Source organism: Terrapene carolina, unplaced genomic scaffold (assembly GCF_002925995.2).
Source record: "Terrapene carolina triunguis isolate 2854851 unplaced genomic scaffold, T_m_triunguis-2.0 Scaffold111, whole genome shotgun sequence".
Classification (NCBI taxonomy): domain Eukaryota; kingdom Metazoa; phylum Chordata; order Testudines; family Emydidae; genus Terrapene; species Terrapene triunguis.
In genome coordinates, this window is record NW_020664462.1 from 5,482,366 (window position 1) to 5,510,364 (window position 27,999).

Genomic DNA, 27,999 nt, shown 5'->3' on the forward strand with positions numbered 1-27,999 from the left:
CTGAGGTCAGTGATGTTTCACAAGTGTAAAACCAGACTAAACAATCCAAGAATTCAGACATACATTTCAATTGGGATATATCACTTTTCACTTCTCTGCTGTTTCTCCTCCGTTCTTCTCAAGCGCTATCCTCCGTCACTCTTTTCTGATTTCCCCTCCAGCCCCTGTTTTTCAACTACAGCAGTTAATTGCCATCAGTCTGTAACACACTGTATATATTGCGTCCTTCAGCTCTGCCTCCATCTTTCAAAGAAGAAATGTGCAACGAGGAAGCCACAGAAGGTGGAACAGCCACTCTGCACTGTGAACTGACTAAGGTCGCTGCCCCGGTGGAGTGGAAGAAGGGGCACAAAGTGCTCAAACCGAATGACAAGTACACAATGAGACAGGAAGGTTGCATTGTGGAGCTGGTGGTCCATGGTTTAGACCTGAAGGATGCTGGAGATTACACCTGTGTGTGTGGTGACCAGAAGTCCACAGCTGCCTTAACAGTGCATGGTAAAATAAATAGATATGAGACATTACATGTATGCGTTTTGGTTTACTGTCTTATTTATGACAGCAGTATTATTCCATTGCAAGCTCTTCCTTAGCTGGATTTTATTAGCTTGTTGTGTTCTTTTCCCATGCTTTCAATTTGTCTTTTTACATGCCCTTGCAATTTGCTTGTATTACTCTTCCTATGGTTTATAATGGGGAAAATAATTGTGTATATGCAAATGTTCTCAGCTACCTTTCCTCCTTCCATTTTACTTTATATTCTTCTTAAGGTCCTTGTCCAATGCCCACCGAAGCCAATGGGCGCCTTTCCATTGCATTCTATGGACATTGGACCAGGTCTTCACGCTGTAGGATTCAATTTTCTCCCCAACACACCAGCCAGCTGCCAGTGTGAACTTTCATGCACTCTCCATTCCTTTTGTATTCTTCAGCCCAGCCTCCACTGTTCAAAGAAGAACTGAAGAGCTTGGAAGCTACAGAAAATGGAGCAGCGACTCTGCACTGTGAGCTGACCAAGGCTGCTCCAGTGGAGTGGAAGAAAGGGCACAAAGTGCTCAAAGCCAGTGAGAAATACAAAATGAGACAAGAAGGTGCCATTGCAGAGCTGGCTATCTGCAATCTGGAGGTGAAGGACACTGGAGATTATACCTGTGTGTGTGGAGACCAGCAGACCACAGCTACCTTAACAGTAAATGGTAAAAATAAACTGTCAGCTAATACACTATCAGTGCTTATTATGTTTTATTCTGCTGCTTCCTTAGAAACAAAATTGGAAATAAATCCTTGCTCCGTGTTCACATTTCCTTAATCTGTTTTACTACTCTCCACCTCATTCACTGCAACTCCTTTTGTGTGGAGTAACGTTCCCTGGTTCTGAAGACATGGAGGCTATTTATACAAAAAGATCCTATCCTATCCCATTGTGCTTTATCTGACCACATCCTAATGCTCCCTGTCCTTCCCTGAAGCATGGATTTTTCTTTTCTTCTGACTCCTTTTCTAGGCCTTGTTCTTTTCCTGTTCTCCTTCCCTAGTTAACACTTGTTATGCATGAGGCACGTTTGGCTGAAATTTGCACCAGAGTTTTGTTCCTATAGACATTGTTTGTCTCCTATGGATGTTTTTATTTTGGGGTATGGTTTCTGAGGAGATAAGTGAGAAGCCAACATTCTCTGGTCATGTTTTAGAGGCGTTCCCATGCACCTCGATTTAAAACCAGAAGTGTGTGATTTATGTTTTGCTGTCTAGTTGCTTTCATTATTTTAGCTTGTAAGTGGTCTGAAAACTTATCGGTGTGCCAGTCTCCAAGAGATCATGTCCATATAGGTAGAATAAGATTACATCTAGCAGCGTAAATTGTCAATTCCATTGACATAGGCACTACATCTCATTTGTAATGTTCTTGTGAGAGGTGAGGTACTGTCCATGATGAATAACATGGCTTTGAGGTTCCAGACTCCAGGTATTGTCAGTAAGTAAAAACATGGTCCAACAGTACCAGGAGTTGTTTTCTTTTAAGGATTGGTGTCAGTCATATCGAAGCAGATGTTAGAACAAGATAAATGAGAAATGTCTGAATGGAAATATCATGAGAAATTAGGGTTCAAACTCTGGAATTTTGATGCCCACTTTGTCCGTGTTGCGTCCCTCAGCCTTGCCAGCACTTTTTAAAGAAGAACTAAAGAATGAGGAAGCTAAAGAAGGTGGAAACGCCACTCTCCACTGTGAGCTGACCAAGGCTGTTCCAGTGGAGTGGAAGAAAGGGCACAAGGTACTCAAAGCAAGTGAGAAATACAAAATGAGACTGGAAGGTGCCATTGCAGAGCTGGTTGTCCATGATCTAGATGAGAAGGATACAGGAGATTATACTTGTGTGTGTGGAGAACATCAGACCACGGCTGCTTTAACAGTACATGGTAATAATATTTTGTCATGAACTAGGTCTAATTTTTCTTATCACCTGCGTCCTTGGTAGGAAAACTTGGCTCTGTGTCCACATTTCCTTTATCTGTTCTGTCTGCTTCATTCACTGCAGCTCCATTTTTTTAGAATAACATTCCTTAGCTTTAGTAAACTGGAGGCTACCTGTATAGAAAAATCTCATTCTGCATCCTCATGTACTATCTAACACATCCAACTTCTGCCTTTTCCTTTCCTAAAACACAACTCTGGCAATTCTGTTGTCTTTCTTTTCTGGCATTTTCTTTTACTGTCTGTCTACTATTTGTATAGGGAAATAAATACTACTCAGATCACAAGAATAATTTAGTCAAAACTTCCTCTATAAGAACTAGTTTTGCACCAGGGTTCTGTTCCTGCAGCCATTGTCCATTCAGATGGCTTTGCTTTGGAGTCTGATTTTCTGAGGTGATAATGATGATTTCTTGATTTGATCTTGTTTTGTTTTCACACTGATATAAAAATCACGGTTGAAGTCAGTACCTCGGTTTCGAACTAGTTTAAGTGGGAAATACATCACGTCCAAGGAGATTAGACTTAGGCCCATAGTTTGGATTTGGGATTCAAATTTGGGATTTTGGTCTGACCCAACCTTTACATTTTAATGTTATTTTCTTTTCCAATTTGAGACTGTGCAGGTATGACTTGAAAGCTGACATACTAGCCTATGTAGTTAATCGGGAACAATAGTCATGAAAATGTTATCAGACATTGTTTAGAGGAGATTGTTATCTTTAGAGGGTGGGTGAGATGTATCAAGACAGATATCCGAAGAAGATAAATGAGGAATGCATAAGCAGAAAAATCATATCCTGGGGAAGGAGGACAAGTTAGGGTTCAAAGTTCTGTGGAGTTTGGATTACTTCTATGCTCATGGTGAGCCCATCAGCCATGACTGCATTTTTAAAAGAAGAACTAAAGAATGATGAGAAAACCAAAGCAAGGAACCGTACCTCACAGTCAGCTGACCAAGGCAGCTCTAGTGGAGTGGAAGAAGGGGGCAGAAGGAATTGAAAGCAAGTGAGAAATACAAAATGAGACATAAGGGGGCCATTACAGAGCTAATTATCTTGGAGCTAGGTGGAGGATACCAAAAATTATGGTCTTAATGTCGTCCCCCCCTCCCCGACGTGAAAGATAGGTCCATCAATGGCTATTTGCCAAGATGGTCAGGGATGCAACCCCATATTCTGAGTGTCCCTAGCCTCTAATTTCCAGAAGCTGGGAGTGGACGACGGGATGGATCCATTCGATAGTCTCCTTTTCTATTAATTCCCTCTTAAGCACCTGCATTGGCCACTGTTGGAAGACAGTATGGCCGTTCTTATGTTATGTAAGTCAGGAGTAACTCTATTGAGGCCTGTGACGTTTCACAAGTGTAAAACCAGACTAAACAATACAAGAATTCAGACATACATTTCAATTGGGATAAAATATCACTTTTCACTTCTCTGCTGTTTCTCCTCCGTTCTTCTCAAGCGCTATCCTCCTTCACTCTTTTCTGCTTTCCCCTCTACCTCCTGTTTTTCAATTACAGCAGCTAATTGCCATCAGTTTGTAATGCACTGTATATATTGCATCCTTCAGCTCTGCCTCCATCTTTCAAAGAAGAAATGTGCAGTGAGGAAGCCACAGAAGGTGGAACAGCCACTCTGCACTGTGAGCTGACCAAGGTCGCTGCCCCAGTGGAGTGGAAGAAGGGGCACAAAGTGCTCAAACCGAATGACAAGTACACAATGAGACAGGAAGGTTGCATTATGGAGCTGGTAGTCCACGGTTTAGACCTGAAGGATGCTGGAGATTATACCTGTGTGTGTGGAGACCAGAAGACCACAGCTGCCTTAACAGTGCATGGTAAAAAGGAAAAGAAACTAATTTCTGAAGTATTTTTAATACCAGCTTTGCTTATTGAAATAATGTCATGGGATCCAAAGCTTGCTATTAAGGCTCGTACCCATACAATAATACTCCAGCACACAACAAATATAAGGCTGGAGTACTCTATTTAAAATAGCTCTCAATAATACTGTGTTAGAGTCCTCATGCATTTTATACTGAGAAGATGTCTTAAGAGAGGGGATTAAAAGTTTCCTAAAATGAAAGAAGGATGTGACTCATCATCCTTTTTAAATCTGAAAGTTACATGTTTTTATCTCTGTACATTATCTGGGCATCCTATATAAGTGCCTCTTGCAATTTCCCTGCATCCCCTTCTGCTATTATAGGAATAATGCTTCTGACTATTGGTATATGAGAGGTGTGGTTTTGTGCACATTTTTGGCTGAATCCTGCATCCTTCGCTAACTACCTTGAGATTCAGTAAGAAGACTAGCGTGAGCAAAGCCTTTGACCAATATTTGTGCCTTTCTGGTGTGCTGTATTCTGTACTTCAGCCCTGGGATGGATGTTTGTGACTCAGGCCTGGTCTACACTAACCCCCCAAGTCGAAGTAAGGTACGCAACTTCAGCTACGTGAATAACGTAGCTGAAGTTGACATACCTTACTTCGAACTTACCGCGGTTCAGACGCGGTCCACACACGGCAGGCAGGCTCCCCGTCGACTCCGCGGTACTCCTCTCGCCGAACTGGAGTACCGCAGTCGACGGCGAGCACTTCCTGGTTCGACTTATCGCGTCCAGACCAGACGCGATAAGTCGAACCCAGAACTTCGATCCCCAGCCGCCGAACTAGCGGCTGAGTGTAGACCAGCCCTCAGGTTCTATTCCATTTACTTTGAATTGGGCCTTAGTGTACTATAGTAATTTTTATTATGGCCACTCTTTTGTCATGGATCACGTTTGCAATTTAGGAGATATTAAACAGATCTAGAGCAATTCATTGTACGAGTGCATTGTGCAAACCAAAAAAAGCAGCCCAGGTGAACTGAATTGTTCAGTGAGCTTCACAAACTCTTTGGCAAAACTGGGCCAAGTTTCAGACAAGCTTGCATCAGTTTTGGGCCAGGAATACAATTAAATCAGCAAGGGGAGCAGAAGAGCGTAGCCCAAATGGCATAACAGAGTGGTCATGCAGCAAAAGAGAATTGCAACACAGAATCCCATGCAGGCCCCAAGATGGGCCATGTAACTCTAATTTCATCCCTTAAAACCCTCCTTTAGGAAAAATATTGAAATGCTCAGATGTTCAGATCAACTCTTCAGCCCCGAGAACTTTTCCAAGACCAGGGGGCGGACACAGCATATTGGTTACTTTTGTAGCAATAAAAGTCTCCTGCCACCTGTAAGGTCCTGGTTCATGTTAAGAATGAGCAAAATGCTTCCTGAAATAGATACCTTCTGGTTCTGAAAATATGCACATGACCTGTTTGGGATCTACTACCGTAGATTCCCGAGGCTTTGACACACTAAAATAGTCCAGTGTAGAGGGTTACAGAGTTCAAACTCTTTCTACAATATCTCTCCCCCGAGAAAGCCCAGTTGCTTTATGATGTACGTTATGTTTTTATTTCATAGCCCTACCAGCACTTTTTAAACATGAGCTTCGGGATGAGGAGGCAGAAGAAGGTGGCACAGTCACACTGCGGTGTGAGCTTACCAAACCGAGTGCTCCAGTAGAGTGGAGGAAAGGCACTACAACTCTCTACCCTGGACTGAAATATGAGCTGAAGCGACAAGGGCCCATTGCTGAGCTGATCATTCATGACTTAAAACTGGAAGATACAGGAAAATATACCTGTGACTCTGGGGATCAACAGACAACAGCTGCAGTGACCATACATGGTAGGCAGAACGTTGCAACACTGGCCACGTAAATGTGCTATGAAATAAAGGCCTTCTAATTTTGCCTTAGTTGCTTTGCTGCTGGTCCTCTATTCCAGTGTATGTTCTGTTGTGCTCTTCGTGTATTCCACTGAAATCTGAATGGAATGTTCCCCATCTGGCACATGTGCCAGTCTTGAGGGAGTGGGGGTTGCCTGGCATACCTGAAATGTTCAAGCAGCAGCAGCAGCAGCAAAGCAGTTAAACAATATGGTGATTGGGTACTGATGCCCCCAAGCCGTCTGAGTGGAGTGAAGTTGATAGTAAATGAGAATTTGGTGAGCTCTTCTATAACGGCTGTTTGTGTGAGTGACCCCATATTTAAAATGTTTCTCACACTGAATGCGCCAAGTGGATTTTTGTAACCCAAGCTGAAGTCCGTGGAGTTTCACTAGTAATTAATTTGGTCCAACTTCAGACGTCCTCTGAATCCGTAGGGCAGGGAATGACCACTACTAGTGAAATGGGTAAAAGTGCTATGTTTATGGGTTTGTGAAAAGTGAAAGTTTTTTTTTTTTTAACTTTTGCTTCAAATTACTTTGTGCAAATGAAAGGCAGTTTATGTGGCAGAATTGGCTGACTTTCCATCATGAGCAGCTGTTTTTTTATGGCGACAGAGATTTTGCCCAGAAGGGAAAAGCTGTGTCTGGTGAAAGAAACTTTGCTGTCAATTAAATGTTGACTATAGTTACTGTATAACTTAAGTGCCGATGAGAGAAAACACAACGATGAGTTATTTGTTGCTGAATTCCCTTTTCTTTTTCGAGCTGTTCTTTTTTTTTTTTTTCTTCATTAATAATAACTGGTAGTGCAGGCAGGTAGAGTTGTGGGAAACAGATATTTATTACATGTTCTGAGTGGTCAGTGCTACACGCTGACGGTAGAGTTTGAATGCAATTAGTGTTGCTCGACTTACCTGCCTAACCCCCTGGTGTCATACTAAACTAGGTCCTTTCTGAAAGCTGAAACTCTTTCTTCAATTCCATTCATTTCCCATTGTACTAACCACTGTGACATTTTGAAACTTAACGTTGCCTTTTATGCATTGGCTGAGGATTTATCTATTACTAGTATTATTTATTTATATTACTGTAGCCCTGGTCACAGGCCAGGACCCCACTGTGCTTTGTGCTGTACAAACACAGAACAAAAAGATAGTCTCTGTTCCAAGGCGTTCACAGTCTAAAGGAGAAGATTCTCTAAGCAAAACACAACAGGCTGTTGTAAATCTTAAAAGCTGATAGGAGGGAAAGAGACCACATAGGAGGACAAATTCACTTTCAGATGCCGTGTTCTTCAAATGCAGCCTCTTCTGTTCTTGTAGAGATGCTTCCATAGAAAAGTCTGATTAGAATAGATCAGTGGCTCTCAGACTTGTTCATTTTGTGGACTACTTTGTGAGACAGATCTACTCATGAACAAACTCTGCTCCTAACGCCACAATCTTCACCCCACCCCACCACCGTTTCTTGGTTCAAAAATGGTTCATGCAATGGGCCGATAAGAGGTGGTCCACAGACCAGTGTTAGAGAAACCCTGGTTTAGCTTGTTCTTGATGGACCCTGGCAGATATCTTCTTTTGAGGACTAACATGCACTTAAAATATTTACCTCTCAATTTTTGCAGCCCTGCCCATTGTATTTAAGCAGCCCCTTCAGAATCAGGAGGCTGAAGAAGGAGGTACAGCCACGTTACATTGTGAGCTGTCAAAACCAAACGTTCCAGTGGAATGGAGGAGAGGAGGCCTGGGGCTGCAGCCTAGCAATAAGTATGAAATGAAACAGAGGAAATGCATCGTAGAGCTCTTAGTACATAATCTCCAAGTAGAAGATACAGGGGAATACAGCTGTGATATTGGCGAACAGGAAACAAAGGCGTCTTTATATGTGAAAGGTAGGTGACGAGAGTCCCTCCCTGACTTCACTCCTGAAACAATCCATTTGCTTCAGCACACAAAAGGAACATGATTGAATTATATAATTTTGGGGTATAATGATTTTCTTCCTTCCATCTTATTAATATTTTTTTTAAAATAAAGTTGCCCCGCACCATTGTCCTGAAGGGGACAGTGATATGGAAGAGGAGACGGTGCTTTATTTTAAGAGATCGTATTTGTTTGTAGGAGCTGGGACGGGGTCAAGCCAGACAGCTACAGGAGACTGCTCCTAATGGGTTCTGGGAAGGTGGGCGGGCGCAAGCAGTACAGGAGAGTGCTGGAAGGCAGATATATTAGCCCCAGGATAAGCAGGTCCCTTTTCCCTTGGTAGCTGAACAGGGGTTACTCTAGGTTAATTAGGACATCTGGGGCCAATGAAGGGCCTGCCAGAACCTGTTAAAAGCCTCCCCTCCAGCCAGATAGGAGCTGAGGGAGAAGGGCAAGCTACAGGAGAGCTGGGCAGTGCAGACACTAACAAGCATTAGGAGAGAAGCCACGCAGGTACAGAGGCGAAGGGCAGGAGAATCTCTGCCTAACGGGGCTGATGGCCCTTCTGGGCCCCGGAGGTCTGAGGGAAGAGACCCTTCCAGGGGAGAGACTGAACCGGGTGTCTGGTCTGCTGCCACCACGACCGGAGGGGCTACCAGAGACTGAGAGGCTCCACTCCCTCCCCACGGTCTGGGAGGCCGGCAGGGACCCTGCTCTGACAGGGTGTGGACAGTAAAACCAGGAGCATGGGGAAAATTCGGAGGGAAAAGAGAAATACCCCAGCCTGCCGCTAAACGGAAGCGCAGGACCCACCGAAGCAGAGAGGAAGCTTTGTCACAGACCATGAGAGTGTTGGCTTGTAACATGAGTAACTTTCCCATACATTTGGGAAGAGTTTGAGAGGGAAGCTCTGCAATGAGTCAACATAACGTCACTGGACATTTGTCTTGATGCACCACTGATGTCCTCTCCAATATTAAACAAAAACAAAGTTCTCCATCTAGCAACTGGAATGAGGCCAACATGGGACTTTCCCAGGGTCTGGCCCTAGGAAGATTCATTTTTGAATACCGACATATCTCTGGGATCGGTTCAAAGTTAATTTTGCTCAGAGAACTCAACCAAGGGAAGGCGTAAAGTCAAAGAGTACTTGAAGGAAACTTCCGAATTGAAGACAGCCTCTTTTGAATATAATTGAATCAGTTGCCATTGTCATTGCAAGTTGGCAGTATACATTCTATGAGAGTGACTTTGGGGGTATTTTTAAAAAGCAGGTGCTACCTTTCCCACAATGTCAGTGTCTGGTTATGTTAACACGTACTTGATTTGGGGTTAAATAAAAGCCCCCGTTTTTTTTTCTCTTTCCTTTTAGCCCTCCCAGTTCTTTTCAAAAGGGAGCTCAAGGACAAGGAAGTGGAAGAAGGAGCTACAGTAAAACTCCAGTGTGAGCTGACAAAGCCCACGGCTTCTGTGCAATGGAGGAAAGGCACCATGGACCTCTTTCCATGTGCCAAATACGAAATGAAATTAGAGGGTCTCGTAGCTGAACTTGTGATCCATAACACAGAACCAGAAGACACATCTGATTACACCTGTGATACTGGCGATCAACAGAGCACAGCCAACCTCAGAGTGAATGGTTAGCATCACCCCAAATGGGGCGCAGTTTAAAAACATGGATCAGTGACATGTTAGAGAAATTACTCTGAATTTTTTTGTGAATACATCAAATTAGAAATAAGTTGAACGAGAGAAAAGCAGATACAAAACCACAAATCGGAATGCACAAAAGTGGATTATGGAGGGACATTTTTAGAATGCCTGTTAGGGTGCATAATTCACTGCATATAAGTAGGCTGACCAGATGTCCCGTTTTTAAAGGGACAGTCCCAATTTTGGGGACTTTTTCTTATATGGGCCCCTATTACCTCCTCCATCCCCTGTCCCGTTTTTTCACAATTGCTATCTGGTAACCCTACATATAAATGACCTCTTTGTGTCCCTCAAGTATTAACAGTTGCAAGAAAATTCACACTATATGAGGACTCCATGATTTTAACAAATGTTAATTCTTCAGTTCTGGTAGTTTGGGTTATTTTCTAGTCTGGTGCAACAATAGAATCATTATCAGGGCCGGCTCCAGGCACCAGCCGAGCAAGCTGGTGCTTGGGGCGGCAGATTGAACGAGGCGGCATTCTGCCCAATCCTAGGGCGGCATGGCCGTTTTTTGTTTTGTTTTTTGTTTTGTTTTGTTCCGCTCCGGCCGCCCTGTATGGGGCAGCGGCGCGGAGGACGGGAGCGCCCTGCAACAAGCCCGGCAGGGCAGCCCGCGTCCTTCCCTCCCAGCCAACCAGAGCGGAGCCCTCCCAGAAGGCGGCAGGTGGCGCGGCGCGGAGGGGCCGCGTGGCAGCGCCCCACTGTAGCCCTGGCCGCCCCCCTTCTCTCTCTCCCCCGCCCACTTTTTTGTTGTTGTTGTTGCTTGGGGCGGCCAAAAATCCAGAGCCGGCCCTGATCATTATGCATTAACAAGTTATAGAAGCACTTTGATTACCTACTGATTTTCATCTTTAATAAATTGCAGTGAAAATCATGAACACTATGAGCATTTAAACAAAACAAAAATAAAGTGGGTGGCTAGTCACATAATTAACTAGCCTCCCAACAGTTCAGTGACAGTTGTCCAAGTAGTTGGATGGAATCTGTTCTAGTGCAATAGTGCTTCATCTTCTGCAAGGGATTATTGTTGAGAGTCTAAGGATTTTGGAAAGATAGTGGTGCAACAGAGAACGTGTGTTTAAGGCCTGATTCTCCTCTTTCTCAAGTTGGTGTAAATCAGGAGTAACTCCATTAAAGTCAATGGAGTTACACTGGTGTTAGTAAGAAGAGTATACTCTGTATTTAGAATGAATGCTAATAGTGCATCCTGACTCCTAATGCTATCTTCTACATCACAAGAAGGCTCATAATAGAGCTCCTTCTGATAAAGAAACCCTGAACTTTGTGTGGGATAAAAGCTTTAGGGCAATTGCACTGAGCTTGCCTTTCTTTATGTACTGGGAACACAAGTGGTTTATTTACCTCTGACATTATTTAAATGCATATTTGTTCTGCAGCATGAGGCCCCAGGCAGCCAGGCTCCTTGTGTTGGATTGTATCTGGGTTCATCTTTCTACATACAAACACATAGCTAATGGATTTTCTATTGGCTGTTCTTGACTCCACAGCTATTAAACCTCTGTTCAAGCAACAGCTAAAGAATGAGACAGTAGAAGAGGGAGGAATGGTCAAGCTACGCTGTGAGGTCACAATAACTAACGCTATAGTAGAGTGGAAGAAAGATGGCAGGTTGCTTCAGTCAAGTTCCAAGTATGGAATCAGACAAGATGATACCATTCATGAGTTATGTATTCAACACCTGGAGCCTAAAGACACTGGCGAGTATTCCTGCATTGCTGGGGATGAGACGACCTCTGCAATGCTGACTGTGAAAGGTAAGAGCCTTTTACTGCGGGGTTACTTTTCAGGACAAGATGGTGAGATTTCACAAATCAGAATAGTTACTGCATATAATACAGTTTTTCATCTTTAAAGGCTGACTGAAAGAGTTGTCACAAGGTAATACCAGATCTTCAGGTCTCATGTCAATTGAGTATGGCAAGTGTGAAGTTACTGAAGTGTCGCTACGGGAGACAGAGTTTTCTTGTGGGTTCATCCAAGACCATGGAACGAACTCCCACAGTATCTAAAAACTACCTCCCACCTCACTACTTTCCATGTCAAGTTCAAGTCAAGCTTCTTTGACATTGCTTTCAATAATATAAACACATAGTCTGGAAAGAGAAGACTGAGAGGACATGATAACAGTTTTCAAGTGCATAAAAGGTTGTTACAAGGAGGAGGGAGAAAAATTGTTCTTCTTAACCTCGGAGGATAGGACAAGAAGCAATGGGCTTAAATTGCAGCAAGGACGGTTTAGGCTGGACATTAGGAAAAACTTCCTAATGGTTAAGCACTTGAAAAAATTGCCTAGGGAGGTTGTGGAATCTCCATCATTGTGGATTTTTAAGAGCAGGTTGGACAAACACCTGTCAGGATGGTCTAGATCAGTGGTCCCCAATACGGTGCCCATGGGCGCCATGGCGCCCGCCGGGGCATCTATGTGCGCCTGCCTACTGACAAGGGAGCGCCCCGCCACCAAGGAGCGCGGCCGCCGGACAAGCAGCCGCCAAAATGCCGCCGAGAAGCAGCAACGTCAAGAAGCGTCGCCGCCAAAATACCGCTGCTTCTTGGCGGCATTTCATCGGCGACGCCTCTTGATGACGCTGCTCCTTGGCGGCATTTCGGCAGCTGCTTGTCTGGCAGCCACGCTCCTCGGCAGCATTTTGGCGGCTAGTCATCAGGCGCCCGCCACACTGAAAGGTTGGGGACCACTGGTCTAGATAATGCTTAGTCCTGCCTTGAGTGCAGGGGACTGGACTAGATGACCTCTCGAGGTCCCTTCCAGTTCTATGATTCTATGATAGCACATGGTGCGCTATTTTAAAAGACACACACACAATTTTATCCTTGGAGAGAGGAAGAGAGAGAGAACCACATGTGAAAGATGTTAGTCATGTCACCTAATGCACCTAGAAAGTGCTCAGATACCAATGTGATGGACATGTTATAAGAACCGACATAGAATCAGTTTTCTAGAATTGTGATGAGCCGCTCTTGTGTTTTTGGTCCATGTGCGGCCATTTATTCTTTCACTAATGGACATTGCAACATTTGTAGAGCCTGATGTGACCATAGTCAGTGGCCTGAAGAACGTGGTGGTGTTTGAAGAGGAAGATGCTATGTTTCAGTGCCAGGTTTCTCATGATCACGCAAGGGATGTGGAGTGGAAGCTACAGGACGTCGCTCTGCAGAGCAATGAAATGAATGAGATCTCTGTTGAAAAAGGCAAGATTCACACACTTAGACTGAGGAAAGTCACCCAGCAGGATACTGGCACCATCACTTTCAGAGTGGGGCCCTATGTGTCTACAGCAGAGCTCACAGTAAAAGGTAACAAGATCCATGGCCTGGGTGAGAATATGGTGTGGGTGGAGTGCAGCTTCTCAAGGTGTCATCCATATACCGTACTGGAACTACTGTTATCAAATGAGATGACCAAGGATGATTAGGATCAGGATTTTGATGGAACCTTCTCCTCTCCATTTCTTAGTGCCATTCTCTCCCTGAATGCCCCTTCGTAGCTGCAAAGAACTTTGCACTTGCAAACTCAAACCGTATTCCCTTCCTGCACTTATTAACCATGACATTGAGCCAGCCAAAATACTGATTAATGCTTCATTACATAGGGTTACCATATTTCCACAATCAAAAAAGAGGACACGGAGGGGGGAGGGAGAGCCCCGCTCTAGCCCTGCCCCTGCCCTGCCCCCATCCACTCCCTCCCACTTCCCACCCCCTGACTGCCCCCCACAGAACCCCCAACCCCTCCCTGCTTCTTGTCCCCTGACTGCCCCCTCCTGAGAACCCCCCACCCTAACTGCCCCCCTAGAACCCTACCTGTCCCCTGACTGCCCCGACCCTTATGGGTGGCAGGTTTGTAGAAATTTTGGTGGTGCCCAGAACCCACCCCCCCCCACCTGCCTAAGGCTCTGGCAGGGGGGTTGGGTGGGGGGAGGAGGTCTGGGGTGCAGGTCCTGGGCTGGGGATTAGGGTGCAGGAGGGGTGCAGGGTGCAGTCTCTGGGATGGAGTTTGGGTGCTGGGTGCAGGCTCCGGGCTGGGACAGGGGGTGGGTGTGCAGGAGGGGGTGAGGGGTGCAGGCTCTGGGATGGAGTTTGGGGGCAGGAGGGGCGGTGCAAAGGGAGGGGGAGGAGGGTTGGGAGGGAGTTTGGGGATAGGAGGGAGTGCAGGGGTGAGGGCTGTGGGTCTGAGGATGAGGGGTTCATGATTCAGGAGGGGGCTCAGGGCTGGGGCAGAGGATTAGGGTGTGGGGGGATGAGGGCTGGGGCTGGGGATGAGGGGTTTGGGGCATTGGAGAGGCTCAGGGCTAGGGTGGAAGGGCAGGGTAAGGGCAGCCTGCCTTGCCATTAGTGGATGGGGGGCACTAGGACCCTGGGGCAGTAGACAGCAGTTGCTGCCGGGAGCAGGGCTCTGCGTAGGAATGTGCTACTCTGGCAGCACAAGCAGGCACGGGGGAGGCGCACGCTGCTTTCTTTCGGGCAGGGACGGGGGGGACCCACGGGGGAGGGATGCGCAGAGGGGGGGTGGCAGGTGGAGGCTGGGGCCCGCTCCAGGCAGGGCCGGGGGAGAGACCCAGCTCCAAATATTCCTGGAGCTCGGGCACCACAGAAGAATATAACCCGCCGCTCCCCCATCCCATATTCACACCCCCACCCCCAAACAGACCCCCAGGACTCCCACGCCCCATCCAACCACTCCCCGCCCCCTGACAGGTCCCCCAGAACACCCGACCCATCCAACCCCCTCTGCTCCCTGCCTGCCTCGACCCCTCTCCACACCCCCGCTCCCCTGAGAGCCCCCCCAGAACCTCCGACCCATCTAACCCCCCCTGTCCCTGACTGTCCCAACCCCTCTCCATACCCCTGCCCCCTGCCAGCCCCCCCCCCCCGAACTCCCAACCCATCCAACCCTCCTCCTGCTCCCTGACTGCCCCCCGGGACTCCCCTTACCATGCCCATGCCGGTCAGATGCTGGCTCCTCCACGTGGAGGCAAAACACGCCTCCCCCGCAGAGTGTTGAGGCAGCAGGGGGGGAGCAGGGGAGGGGCTCTGCTGCTGGAGGCCAATGGGAGCGGCTCAATCAGGCCCAGCCGCCCAATCAGCCACACCGCACTCTGCATGGAAGGGAGGGAGGGAGGGGAGGGGGAAAAATCCCGGACCTTTTAACCTTGTTACCAATTCTTCCCGGATGGCTATTTAAAGACGAAAAAGCTGGACATGTCCGGGGAAATACGGACGGATGGTAACCCTTCATTACAATATGATATTTTAAGAGATGCTGTCAAGTAGCTTAGGTCCAAAATGCAGGCTTTTGCTTCAAAAATAGTCTTACAAAACCTTCATAGAAGTTAAAACACTTTTTAGTATTTAAACATTCCATTGCATCATTTGCACGCCAGTTATTATGGGGACATAGCATTGTAAGAGGCTCAGAGCTGAGTGGTTGACAATGTGTACTGTCAAAGGCATAATCTTGAAAACTAGACTAGAGTAATTACAAGCTCCTGCAATTCCATCCTCCATATATTTATAATTTCAGTACCGCTTCCAGTCTTTAAGGAGACTCTAAAGAACACAGAATTGGAGGAGGATGCTACAGCTGCCCTGGAGTGCGAGGTCTCTCAGCCCAATGTATCAGTGGAGTGGAGGAAGGGCTCCCAGGTGATTTCTCCAAGCTCCAAATATGAAATCAGGCAAGAGGGGACAATCCATACGTTAAAGATTTATAATTTAAAGCCAGAAGATTCGGGCAAATACACTTGTGATAACAAAAATCAGCAAACTACAGCCACTTTAACTGTCAAAGGTAGGTTTTTGAATATTTTTTAAATGACATATTTGTTCAAGTTAACAAGCACAGTCCTACTTCTATCAGATGCACTGGGCCAGATCTTCAGCTGATCCTTTGAATTCAGGGGAGCTAATTTGATTTACATCTGCTGAGGTTTTAGTCCCCTGGTTTTAGTAGTTACGTTAAATGCTTTTTATGGATAGTCCAAGATACTGATTTATTTCCATTGGATGTTGCATATGACAGTGGTAATGGCCCCATAATGAATGCTCTCTGTGAATATTACTAAACAGTTATGGAAATTTGTTACTGTGTATGTACATCCGCTTTCATATCTTATTTGGTTACTATCATAACTTTTAAAGTGAGGGACTAGCAGGTACTGGCTACAGCGCTAGTTTTACTCTGAATAAATGTTTGCAAACTACTCCAGTACATCTCTGTCAATGAACTTCATTACTGAGTTGAGAGTCCCCCTTGTAGTCCAGCTCTGGGCCTCAACCCTGTTCACAGATTCATAGATTTTAAGGCCAGAAGGGACCATCTAGTCTGACTGCTTGTATAACACTGGTCATAGAATTTCACCGTCATGCTCTGTTGAGCCCAGTGATTATTCTGTCACCTCAGTCCTGACATTCAGAGTTCTCTATTGCATTGGCCTTAGTCAATATACACCAAAAAAAGGATCCTGCAAGGTAAGATAATGGTGCTGATGCTGCTCTCTCTTACACCAGTGTAAATCAAGAACTCCACTGAAGTCAATAGAATTACACAGATGTAAAAAATGATATGATCACGGTTAATAGCTTTAGCTATACACTGGAAGTCAATGGGAGATGCCGGACATCAGCATTAGTGAAAGTCAGACCTGAGGTGTCTAATGTGGACCCCCCAACATTGAGACACCCCAGATTAGGGAATTCTTTTGAAGTAACTGACCTAAATGGCTTGTCTGTGCTCACTTAGTAAAACACTGATAGACTAAGATTAGAAACCAGATAATCTGATTCTCATCCACCTGTCTACGTCACTAAACTACAGTGCCACAAAGGCCAATCATCTAAACTCTTAGGCTTGGTCTACACTTACCCCCCAATTCGAACTAAGGTACGCAACTTCAGCTACGTGAATAACGTAGCTGAAGTCGACGAACCTTAGTTCGAACTTACCTCGGTCCACACGCGGCAGGCAGGCTCCCCCGTCGACGCCGCGGTACTCCTCTCGTCTAGCTGGAGTACCGCAGTCGACGGCGATCACTTCCTGGTTCGACTTATCGCGTCCAGACAAGACGCGATAAGTCGAACCCAGAACTTCGATTCCCAGCCGCCGAACTAGCGGCTGGGTGTAGACATACCCTTAATGTTTCCCCTTCTTAAAATAGAAATAATATTTCAGTGGGAAATTTTCAATATCCAGATTGCAATATTATTATTATTATTTTGGGCCAAGAGTGAGTAACACATACCATTTTGACTCAAATTTATGATATGGAATCCTAGAAATGTAGGGTTGGAAGGGACCTCAAGCGGTCATCCAGACCAGCCCCCTGCACTAAGGCAGGACCAAGTATACCTAGACCATCCCTGACAAGTGTTGGTTTAACCTGTTCTTAAATATATCCAATGATGGAGATTCCACAACCTCCTTTGGAAGCATATTCCAGTACTTAACTATCTGTATATTTAGGGTCTGTCTACACAGCTATTAAACGCCTGCGACTGGCCCTGGTCAGCTGACTCGGGCTTGTGGGACTCGGGCTGCAGGGCTGTAAAATTGCTGTGTAGACGTTCAAGCAAGGGCTGGAGCCCAAGCTCTAGGACCCCAGCAATGGGGGAGGGTCCCAGAGTCCAGGCTCCAGTGTATATCTAAAGCTATTAACAGCGATCATATCGTTTTTACATCTGTGTAATTCTACTGACTTCAGTGGAGTTCTTGATTTACATTGGTGTAAGAGAGAGCAGCATCACCTCCATTATCTTAGTGTCACCCACAAATTTTATAACCATAGTCTCCGCTCCATTATCCATGTCATTAATGAAAATATTGAATAGTACCAGACCCAGGACTGATCCCTTTGGGAGCTCACTAGATACGTCCTCCCAGTTTGACAGCAAACCATTGATAACTACTCTTTGAGTATGGTCCTTCAACCAGTTGTGCATCCACTTTATAGTACTTTCATCGGGGCCACATTTCCCTAGTTTGCTTATGAGAATGCTATCTGAAACTATATCAAAAGCCTTACTAAAATCAAGATATATCATGTGTACTGCTTCCCCCCATTCACTTAGCCAGTAACTCTCTCAAAGAAGGAAATTAGGTTGGTTTGGCAGGATTTGTTCTTGACAAATCCATGTTGGCTGTGACTTATTACTCTATTATTATCTTCTAGGTGCTTACAAATTGATTGTTTAATAATTTGCTCCAGTATCTTTCCAGGTATCAAAGTTAGGCTGGTTTGTCTCTAGCTGACTGTGTATTCTTTGTTCCCTTTTTTTAAAAGATAGGTACTATGTTCGCCTTTTCCAGTCCTCTGGGACCTCATCTATCCTCCATGAGTTCGGCCAGAGGTTCCCAAGTTGTGGGGCGTGCGGAGGAATGTTTGGGGGAGGCATGGTTGGGGCCTGGACCAGCCCCCATGGGGGATGGGGAGGGAGCACCACCCAGCTCCTCTTCTGGCCTTGGCTGCCGGCCCTGTGCCTGGGACTCCAGTTGCGGGCCAAGTCTCTGGTCCCAGCTCTTTAACCTGTTCTTTCCCTATTCTGACTTTTGTGTTCCTTCCCCATTATTGTTAATGTTATTTGTGTTAAGTATCGGGTCACAATTAACTGTTTCAATGGAGACTGAAGCAAAAAAGGCATTAAACACCTCAGCCTTTTTGGTGTCATCCATTATTAGCTTTCTTTCCCCACTCAGTAATGGACCTACAACTTTTCTTCTTGTCTGTCTTGCCTCTAATGTATTTATAGAATCTCTTCTTATTGCCTTTTATATCCCTTGCTAGGTGTAATTCATTTTGTGCCTTAGTCTTCCTGATTTTGTGCATACTTGTGCTATACTTTTGTATTCATCCTTTGCAATTTGTCTATGCTTCCACTTTTTGTAGGATTCTTTTATGATTTCAGGTTTCAGAGTGGTAACCGTGTTAGTCTGTATCAGCAAAAAGAACAGGAGTACTTGTGGCACCTTAGAGACTAACACATTTATTTGGGCATAAGCTTTTGTGGGCTTCATCCGATGAAGTGGGTTTTAGCCCATGAAAGCTTATGCCCAAATAAATTTGTGTGTCTCTAAGGTGCCACAAGTACTCCTCATTCATCTTTTTTTTATGATTTCAAATCATTATAGAACTCCTGATATAGCCATATTGGTTTCTTGTTATTCTTCCTATTTTTCCTTCTTATCGGGATAGTTTGCTATTGCGCCTGTATTATTTTACCTTTAATATTAGATGTGCTACGACAAAGCATCAGTCACAAAGTTCAAGAGAAATGAAATGTTTCCAATTTCACATGGAAATTTTCCCCGTGAAAAGTGTTCACCAGTTTTGCCCGACTATAATGTTGACTCCACAATCCAAGTGTTGCTTGTGATACCAAGCAAATCCAAATGCAGTTGTACTGTGAGTGGATGTACTGAATGGCATGATACCTGACCCTATTTTTTTGTCTGTGGAACCCAGCCATTCCAGCACTTTTTGAACAAAAACTCCAGAACCAAGAAGCCGAGGAGGGCTCTACCGTCACCCTACACGCTGAGCTCTCCAAACCCAATGCCCCAGTGAAATGGAGAAAGGGTTCAGTCTTGCTCCAAGCTAGTGCCAAGTATGAGATGAGACAGAAGGGATCTACCGTGGAACTCCTAATTCATGACTTGCAGCTGAAAGACTTTGGAGACTACACTTGTGATTCCGGTGATGAGCAGACTACAGCATCCTTGTTGGTAAAAGGTGACAGAAACATTATTTCTCTTTTCAGAGGGGTAGCCGTGTTAGTCTGTATCAGCAAAAACAATGAGAAGTCCTTGTGGCACCTTAGAGACTAACAAATGTATTTGGGCATAAGCTTTCGTTGGCTAGAACCCACTTCATCAGATGCATGGAGTGGAAAATACAGTAGACAGGTATAAATACACAGCACATGAAAAGATGGGAGTTGCACTGACCTCCCACTTGGTACGGCAACTCCCATCTTTTCATGCGCTGTGTATTTATACCTGCCTTCTGTATTTTCCACTCCATGCGTCTGAAGAAGTGGGTTTTAGCCCACGAAAGCTTATGCCCAAATAAATTTGTTAGTCTCTAAGGTGCCACAAGGACTCCTTGTTGTTTTTGCTATTATTTCTCCTTGTAGCTATTTCTAGTTTAGTTTAAATGTAGCAGTCATATTACTGGGATGGAAGACCAATGAATTATGAATCATGTTAACCAAGGAATGCTGCTACCTGTCCAGTGATCATGTGGTCACCAAAAGCTTTGGTGGTGTGATAAGACTGACAGTGATTGAGATAGAGCAGCCAGACAGTCTTATGGATCTAGCTAGACACCAATCCAGGTGGCGCTCGATCTGCAAGGAGGCTACATCCCTTTGGGATTTTCCTGAATGATGGATAAGGATAAAGGTATCAGTGCTCCACATGATACTAGACTCAGGGACACTGGGCCAGTGAGCCCAATCCCCCTGAGCCGAAAGCTGTTAAGTGTCATGCGTTTCTCATGACACTTTCACTTGCAGGCCCCACTCCACACCACATGCTAGCCTGCCTGCCTGCAGTCCAGCGGGGTTCCCGTGCATCCAGTTGTGCTGCAGGCAGAGAGACGGCATACACACTCAGAACCATATTTCCCGCCCATGCGAATCTCCACTTTCACTGTGGAGCCACTAGGGCATAATAACAGGCTGAACCAAGACTTTGGAGCTGAGCCCCCAAACTTTGTGCTGTTCCAAACCAAAACCCGAAAGCCCATCTCTAAATCATACAGATGTACCCCCATCTGTGCTCTAAATCAATACAAATCATTCTAGTTCTCCTTTCTTTGTGGAGTCTGGTTTTCAAAGCTGGGCAGATTAAAGGAAGATACCCATTTCCTCATTTGTGCATTCAAATAAAAAAAAAACCCAAAATCCCTAGTTGAGGCATCTGAGTTCCACCTTGGGCACCCAAATGGAGAATTAGGTGTCAAACTTCAGTGCTTAGATTTTAAAATGGGCTCCTGCTACTGGGCATTGTGAGATGCTGCTAAGGTCATCCTTGATTTCAGCTGGAGTTGTTGGGATTTAGCACCTCTGAAAATCAAGCACTCTACATTTGTTCCCCATGTGGGTTTTTAAAAATGTATTTTGCAACGTGAGCTAAAGGAATGTCTTACAGGGTGCCATGATTCCATGTAAATTCCACTTAGACCTACCGGTCTATGAAGGGTTTCAAGAGACTGCTGCGAATGGTGATGTGAAATGAATTAGCACGTTGTGCCTGTGGGTGTGTAATTCTGGTGAGGAAAAGGGTCAAAATGTTCACAACTGTATATGAAAAATAGAAGACCAGCTGTAAAAGCAGGAGAAAATTCATATCAGAAAGTCAGTTACTAATGAAATGTAAATGTGTTTCCCTGTTTATCTTGGTTTAGCTTTGCCAGTGCTTTTTATACAACCACTCCAGAGCCAGCAAGCAGAAGAGGGTGGCACCATCACCCTGAGTTGTGAGCTCTCTAAACCCAATGCCCCTGTGCAATGGAAGAAAGCGGGGAAAGTTCTGCAACCAAGTGACAAGTACAAGATGAATCAAGATGGCCCTACGACTGAGCTGACAATCCATAACCTGAATGAAGCTGATGCTGGGGAATACACCTGTGATACAGGAGACCAAAAAACCACAGCAGCTGTATATGTGAAAGGTAGGACTTGAACTCTCTTTTGATCAATACCGTTGGAAGTATCTGAACTGTGTTTAAAATCATGATCCTGGCACCATGACAAAATAGAGTTCTACAGCAGCGTCGTGGGAAATCCCACTATACATGGTCCTGTGCCCAGTAGAATAAAGAGGAATTTGGCCAGTGATTTTAGTGCGTTCAGGGCCTTTAGGGATTCTAGGGCTTCACGTTAATATTACTTAGCTACAATGTGTAATCTTCCTGTTAGAAATATTTGTATATTGTATGTACAATATTGTTTTAAGTACCCAGAATCCTTTGGGCATGAGTTGCCTTACAAATAATAATATAATAATTATGTCTAAAAATGGGATAAGATGCTTGAAAATGGATTTAAAACAGTTGTGACTTTTTTTTATCAAAGAACCAGCAGCAAGCATAGTGGAGGTGCTAAAGGACGTCACCTTAAATGAAGGAGAAGATGCAGTGTTCAAGTGCAAGGTGTCTCGGGAGAAAGCGCGGGACGTGCACTGGTGCCTGGGTGGCGTACCGCTCCAGCCCAATGAAATGAACGAGATCACAGTTCAAGGGAAGCTTCACACTTTGACCCTGAGGCGGGTGACCCTAGAAGACTCTGGGTCTGTCAGTATCAGAGTGGGGCAACATACGTCAGAGGCACAGTTAACAGTCCAAGGTAAGTAAACAAACCCTTTGAGATAACTATTGCTTCAGTTCTATAAGAGGTTTGGTTGTTTTTTAATTCTGTGTACAGTCACCATCAGAACCAAGCACTTTTCTATAAACCTCCCACTTACGATGGCGTTGGATACTACTCGCTCTTTCTTTTACAAGCTGTACAAAGTCTTTCATGCGATGGTACAAAATAAAAAATAATCTTAAGGGTTGGTCAGCAAAATGTGCCACCGTGTTTGTTTTTCTGTTATGTCATTTCACAGTGCAAATATAGGAGGCAGTTCTGATTTCAGGTATGCCAGTTTTACACTGATGTAAGTGTAAGAATTGGATCCATTATTATTTGTGGTTTTTTCCTCCAAATCTTCTGTTTCATAGCGTTTGATTGTGATGTCACAACACGTTGGTATAAAATCATTCTAGGTCATCAGAATCAGGGCCATTGTATGGTCTCCTCCCCTTCACTCCTCTCTTTCCTCTACACCCAAATCCATGCTTCATGAGACAAGACACTAGAAAATGTACTGTAGGGAACAATCTTTAATAGGAAGGGCGAGGGACTTTTATCATACTTCATGAGTTTACAATGGGGGGAGGGATAGCTCAGTGGTTTGAGCATTGGCCTGCTAAACCCAGGGTTGTGAGTTCAATCCTTGAGGGGGCCATTTAGGGATCTGGGGCAAAAAAATTGGTCCTGCTAGTGAAGGCAGGGGACTGGAGTGGATGACCTTTCAAGTCCCTTCCAGTTCTATGAGATAGGTATTAGTGTTACAATATTTTTCATAGCACAGACCACATCCAAACCGACATATTGTCTTGTGGAAACCTCCTCTCCAGTTCACAATAGTATAACATTACTGCGACAACTAGAGCAAGTGCTTACATGGAAAATCAATATTAGGAAAGTTATTTAATTTAAATTTTTAGCTTCTTTTCTTGCAATCCAGCAGGTGGCAACAAGTAGAGGAGTTAGAATCATAGATGTGTAGATTTTAAGGCCGGAAGGGACCATTAGATCATCTGGTCTGACCTCCTGTATAACACAGGCCGAGAATTCCACCCAGTTACTCCTATATTGAGCCTAATAACTTGTGTGGAACTAAAACATACCTTCCAAAAAGGTAAATCTTGATTTGAAGACTTCAAGAGGTGGAGAATCTACCACTTCTCTTGGCAATTTATTTCAATGGTTAATCACCCTCACTGTTAAATTTGTGCCTTATTCCCAATTTGAATTTGTCTGGTTTTAACTTCCAGCTATTCATTCGTGTGAAGCCTTTCTTGCATACATTAAAGAGCATTTTAGCACCAGGCATTTTCTCACGGTGAAGGTATTTATACACTCTAATCAAGTCAACTCTCGATTTTCTTTTTGATAACCTAAACAGATTGAGCTCTTGAAGTCTTTCATTGAAAGGTGGTTTTTTTCCAGTCCTTGAATCATTTTGGGGGTTCTTCTCTGCACCCTCTCCAATTTTTCAACATCATTTTTAAAACATGAACACTGGAACTAGACACAGTCTTCCAGTATTGGTTGCACCAATCCCTAAATCCTTTTCAGAGTCACTGCTTTCCAGGATACAGACCCCTGTTCTGTAGGTATGACCTTACATTTAGCTGTTTTAAAATGTGATCCTGTGTGTGGAAACATGAAATCTGAGAATTAAATCGTGAGCTGCTGTGCATTTCTTATGATAACCTGTATTAAAGAGTTTTCTATCTACATGCCTGATTATTCGTGTGCAAAATGCTTTTATTCCCCTTTCTACAGTTGCTCCGGCCATATTTGTAAAGTTGCTCGAGAACCAGGAACTGCAAGAGAGTGACACTGCAAAACTACAGTGTGAGCTATCCAAGCCTAACATCCCAGTGGAATGGAAGAAAGCTTCGTCTGTGATCAAGTCCAGTACGAAGTTTGAAATCAAGAAGGAAGGGAATGTACATACTCTGATCATCCATGATTTAAAACCTGAGGACTCAGGGGAGTATAGCTGTAATACAGTCGACAGGAAGACCACTGCCAGACTAGATGTTAAAGGTGAGATGGTGTCTCCAGAGTGCCATGCTCTGAAGCCATTCATAAAATGCTATTTTTTTATGTCTGCAGGTGTTTGTGCTCTGGGATCGCTCCTCTTGCATTCAAGGATTTCATTTTTGGGGGTGAAAAACAATCTTGTCTATAGTAATTGAGATATGCGGTTTCTGAAAAATGGGAATTTTTCCATAGGAAAATTTGCTGAAATTTTTGGTTTTCTGTTGGGAAAATCTAAACTAAATATTTCATTTCAGGTTGGGTCACCATTAAACTGCATCTGCCTAATGTGCTGTGGTGTCTCATGGGAGTTGTAGTTTGGGTGCATCGTGTTCCCATTCTCTCCTATGGGCTCGGCTCCATAGCTGGACTACATCTCCCATGATCTCCCCTCTAATTTAGCCATGTAGTGCATGATGAGTCACAAGACCCCAGTGAATCATGGGACCTGTTGTCAAGCCAGAGACCCAGCCAATAAGGAAGAATGAGGGCACCAAATAGCATGGCACCTTAGACAGGTGCAGTTTGATGCTGACATGACTTGAAACAAAACATGTTGATTTCAGAATGTCAAAACATTTCATTCTGGTTGAAAATGTCAAAATGAACATTTTTACATTTCCAAGTCAGTTTTTTTCAGAATTTTCTGTTGCACACAAGTCCCTGTTTTGATTTTGCACTCCAATTCTGAATGAAAACAAATGTTGAAATATCAGAATTTGCCACTGGGCAGAAATTCTGATCTTTGCTCAGCTCTAGTAATTCTTCATCTGCAGTGGTAGAGATTATTGAATGTATGTGCAATCAGCAACCTTACCTTAAAAATGGACAACATTTAGAATCGCAGCATTACTCATTAAAAATTAGCCTCTTGTAAGTACTGTAAATGAAAAGATGATTTGTTGAACAATGTTAGTCTCCTTTTTTTAAAAAGTGGTTAAAACTATCTTGTGTTTCAGATAAATAGAGCTCCACTCCAAAATGCCCATGGGTCTTATTTTGGTTATCACCCCAAATGTGACTGACAAAGCTTTGCAAACCAAATTTAGCTAATAGAGATTTGACTAATAGAGATGGGTCAAAACTGGAGCGACTTGTTCAGACCTCACTACCCAAACTTTTGGGGTTCAGATAAATTGAATCTGGATTTGAATCAGACACGCTTCTGATTTTTACAGAACTGAAACCTGACCAATATTATGTAAAACCAACCCCACCTCGGTTTCCCATTGGAATCCCTTCATCATTTTTAATGATTTATGAAGGTATTAAATTATCCCCCAGTACAAACTACTTTACAAAACTTTATTACCAACTAGCAACAAATAGTTGCTCTACCAGAGAACTATCAACAATTCCGACATGACTATAGGCCAGGTTCTAGCCTTGCTTGCATTCCTACACCCTAACTGGGAGTAAATGCTGGCAGAATTTGGCCTATTATCTTCAGGAATTCCATTATTGTTCAAGCTGTTATCCGTTCATTTTTTCACAAAACAATCTCCTCTCTTGTTTTGCTTCATTCACGCTGTCAGCCCTACCTGTGCTTTTCAAACGTTGGCTCCAAAATGAGGAAGTTGAGGAAGGGTGTACGGCTGCACTGCGCTGTGAGCTGACAAAACCGAGTGTTCCAGTTGAATGGAGGAAAGGAGATGTGGTGTTGCAGTCAAGTGACAAGTATGAGCTCAGGCAAGAGGAGACTTTTGTTGAGCTGTTTATTTATGACGTGGAACTTCAGGATGCTGGGGAGTACACATGTGATTCAGGAGATCAACAAACCACTGCGGCACTGCTAGTAAAAGGTAGGAAAAGGCTTGATTTGTGGTAAATAGTCCTAAAGGCCCTGGCTGTGCTCCAAAATTGGTAAAATGGAAGTTTTACTGATGAAGTAGCTTTAACGTTTATCAGCCAGCGAATCTCATTTTAATATAACAGTGATACAGTGTATCACTAAACACTTATTTGTACCTGGTGGACCAAACTTTTAAAAAAACCACTTCTATTCTTGCACTTGCATTTTCAATCTCACAACCAGATGCTGGAACAAAATTACAGATGCTGTTGACTCTAGGCATAAACTATAGCTTTTATGAAATTGAGATTTGCTAACCGTTACTACGTGTCGTTATCTGAGATAAGAGTATTTCCCTATACTTAGAATGGGGGAATATTGCTGCATATGACATACTGCTGTATGTTAATAGTTAGCAAATATTGACTTAGAAATGGCAACCAGTATGCCTAATTGTACCTGTATAACCCGGTGTCACGCTCTGTTTCCCTCTAGTGGCTAAGCCATTAGAGGTTTATGAGTTTGCTACTGGCTTTAAGCTGACAGCTCCAGAAGTGCTGGATATCTGTTACTGGTGACCCACCCAGGGGTGTTGCATTACCCATGCAATTCAGATAGTTAGATGTCCAAATACTATCATTTGCACCTGCATCTTTGCCTACAATCAGCTATAAGCACACAAAATTGTGGGTGTGAAAGTAGCGGCCAAATAGAGGCCCCCTTAAAAAGCCATAATTCATAGCAGCCCTGCACTGAGCTGCAATGATCTACTGTTATTGTGTGTCAGTGGCCAGTGTCTATGGGGCTTTGGCCATAGTGCAACTTGAAGGACTAGAGTGGGATAGCATTTCCAGTTTTCCATCTCTCTGAACCACACCCAGAACTACCCAGAGAGAGGTTACCAGAAGGGGGGCTGTGATGAATGGAATGGTGCAGTAAGCCTCAGTAATTCACACTGGAGCATTCTCACTACAGTAGTTACTTCTCCACTGCAGTACTACCCGTGCTTTTTAAAGAAGAACTGCATAACGTAGAGGCAGAAGAACGAGGAACAGCTGTCCTGCAGTGTGAGATCTCCAAACCTGATGCCCTGGTGGAGTGGAGGAAAGGAGCGCTTGTACTTCAGCCCAGTGACAAGTATGAGATGCGTCAGAATGGCACCAATGTGGAGTTAATTATTCATGACTTGGAGGTTGAGGACTGTGGACCCTACACCTGTAGCACTGGGTATGAGATGACCACAGGCTCTGTGTACGTGCAAGGTAAGAATAAATCATTTCAAATTACCTCTCATTTCTGGTTGAATTCAAACAGGTAGTTCTTCAGTCAACAGGCCAGATTTAGTCCTGGTGTAAGTAGGTGCAACTCCACCAATTTCTGGCTTGATTTCAGTGATGTTGCACACTTTTATACCAAGCGTGAATATGGACCAATATTTATAATATAATGGAGTTCAAAGACAATGACCATACTGTCTGTAAAATGGTATAGCAACACCTGCTTAAATAACTATTTGCTTAGAGTGACTGCTATGAAGATATTGAATACCATGTTGTTAATTATTATTATAGTTATTTTATAGCGTTGTAAGTATATACAGTACTTAAATCACAGGGAAGATCCCTGGCATAAAGAGTTTGCAATATCAGTGCAGATGACACCATACAGGACACCAAATCATGAATGGATCACAAAATTCTTAGACTGTCCTCATGTTGAAATAGTATGTCCGAACAAACCCACTATGTTTGTCGGCAAGTGCATTGTTTATCTGAATGAGCGTGACAAGTTTATTTATGCAGGACAATTTGAATGTAGTTCACAGAATCTGTGAATCTAAGAACTGTACTTTAGATCAGTTCTGCGGAAGGAACGTGTATTTGTGTGTCCTTTGTTTTCCCTTGGTGTACCCGTTTTC

At 44.1% G+C, this 27,999-nt stretch overlaps 1 protein-coding gene across 1 annotated transcript in view; it reads left to right on the plus strand.

Moving 5' to 3' along the window:
• The window catches only part of OBSCN (obscurin, cytoskeletal calmodulin and titin-interacting RhoGEF), a 304,900-nt gene that overhangs the window by 153,937 nt on the left and 122,964 nt on the right, over positions 1 to 27,999 (plus strand). The window contains 16 exon segments of the mRNA XM_029911618.1: positions 232 to 498; positions 933 to 1,196; positions 2,154 to 2,417; positions 4,048 to 4,314; positions 5,935 to 6,201; positions 7,867 to 8,133; positions 9,537 to 9,803; positions 11,389 to 11,655; positions 12,941 to 13,213; positions 15,441 to 15,707; positions 19,375 to 19,641; positions 21,319 to 21,585; positions 21,989 to 22,258; positions 24,029 to 24,295; positions 25,825 to 26,091; positions 27,077 to 27,343. Coding sequence (XP_029767478.1) covers positions 232 to 498; positions 933 to 1,196; positions 2,154 to 2,417; positions 4,048 to 4,314; positions 5,935 to 6,201; positions 7,867 to 8,133; positions 9,537 to 9,803; positions 11,389 to 11,655; positions 12,941 to 13,213; positions 15,441 to 15,707; positions 19,375 to 19,641; positions 21,319 to 21,585; positions 21,989 to 22,258; positions 24,029 to 24,295; positions 25,825 to 26,091; positions 27,077 to 27,343 — 4,275 coding nt within the window.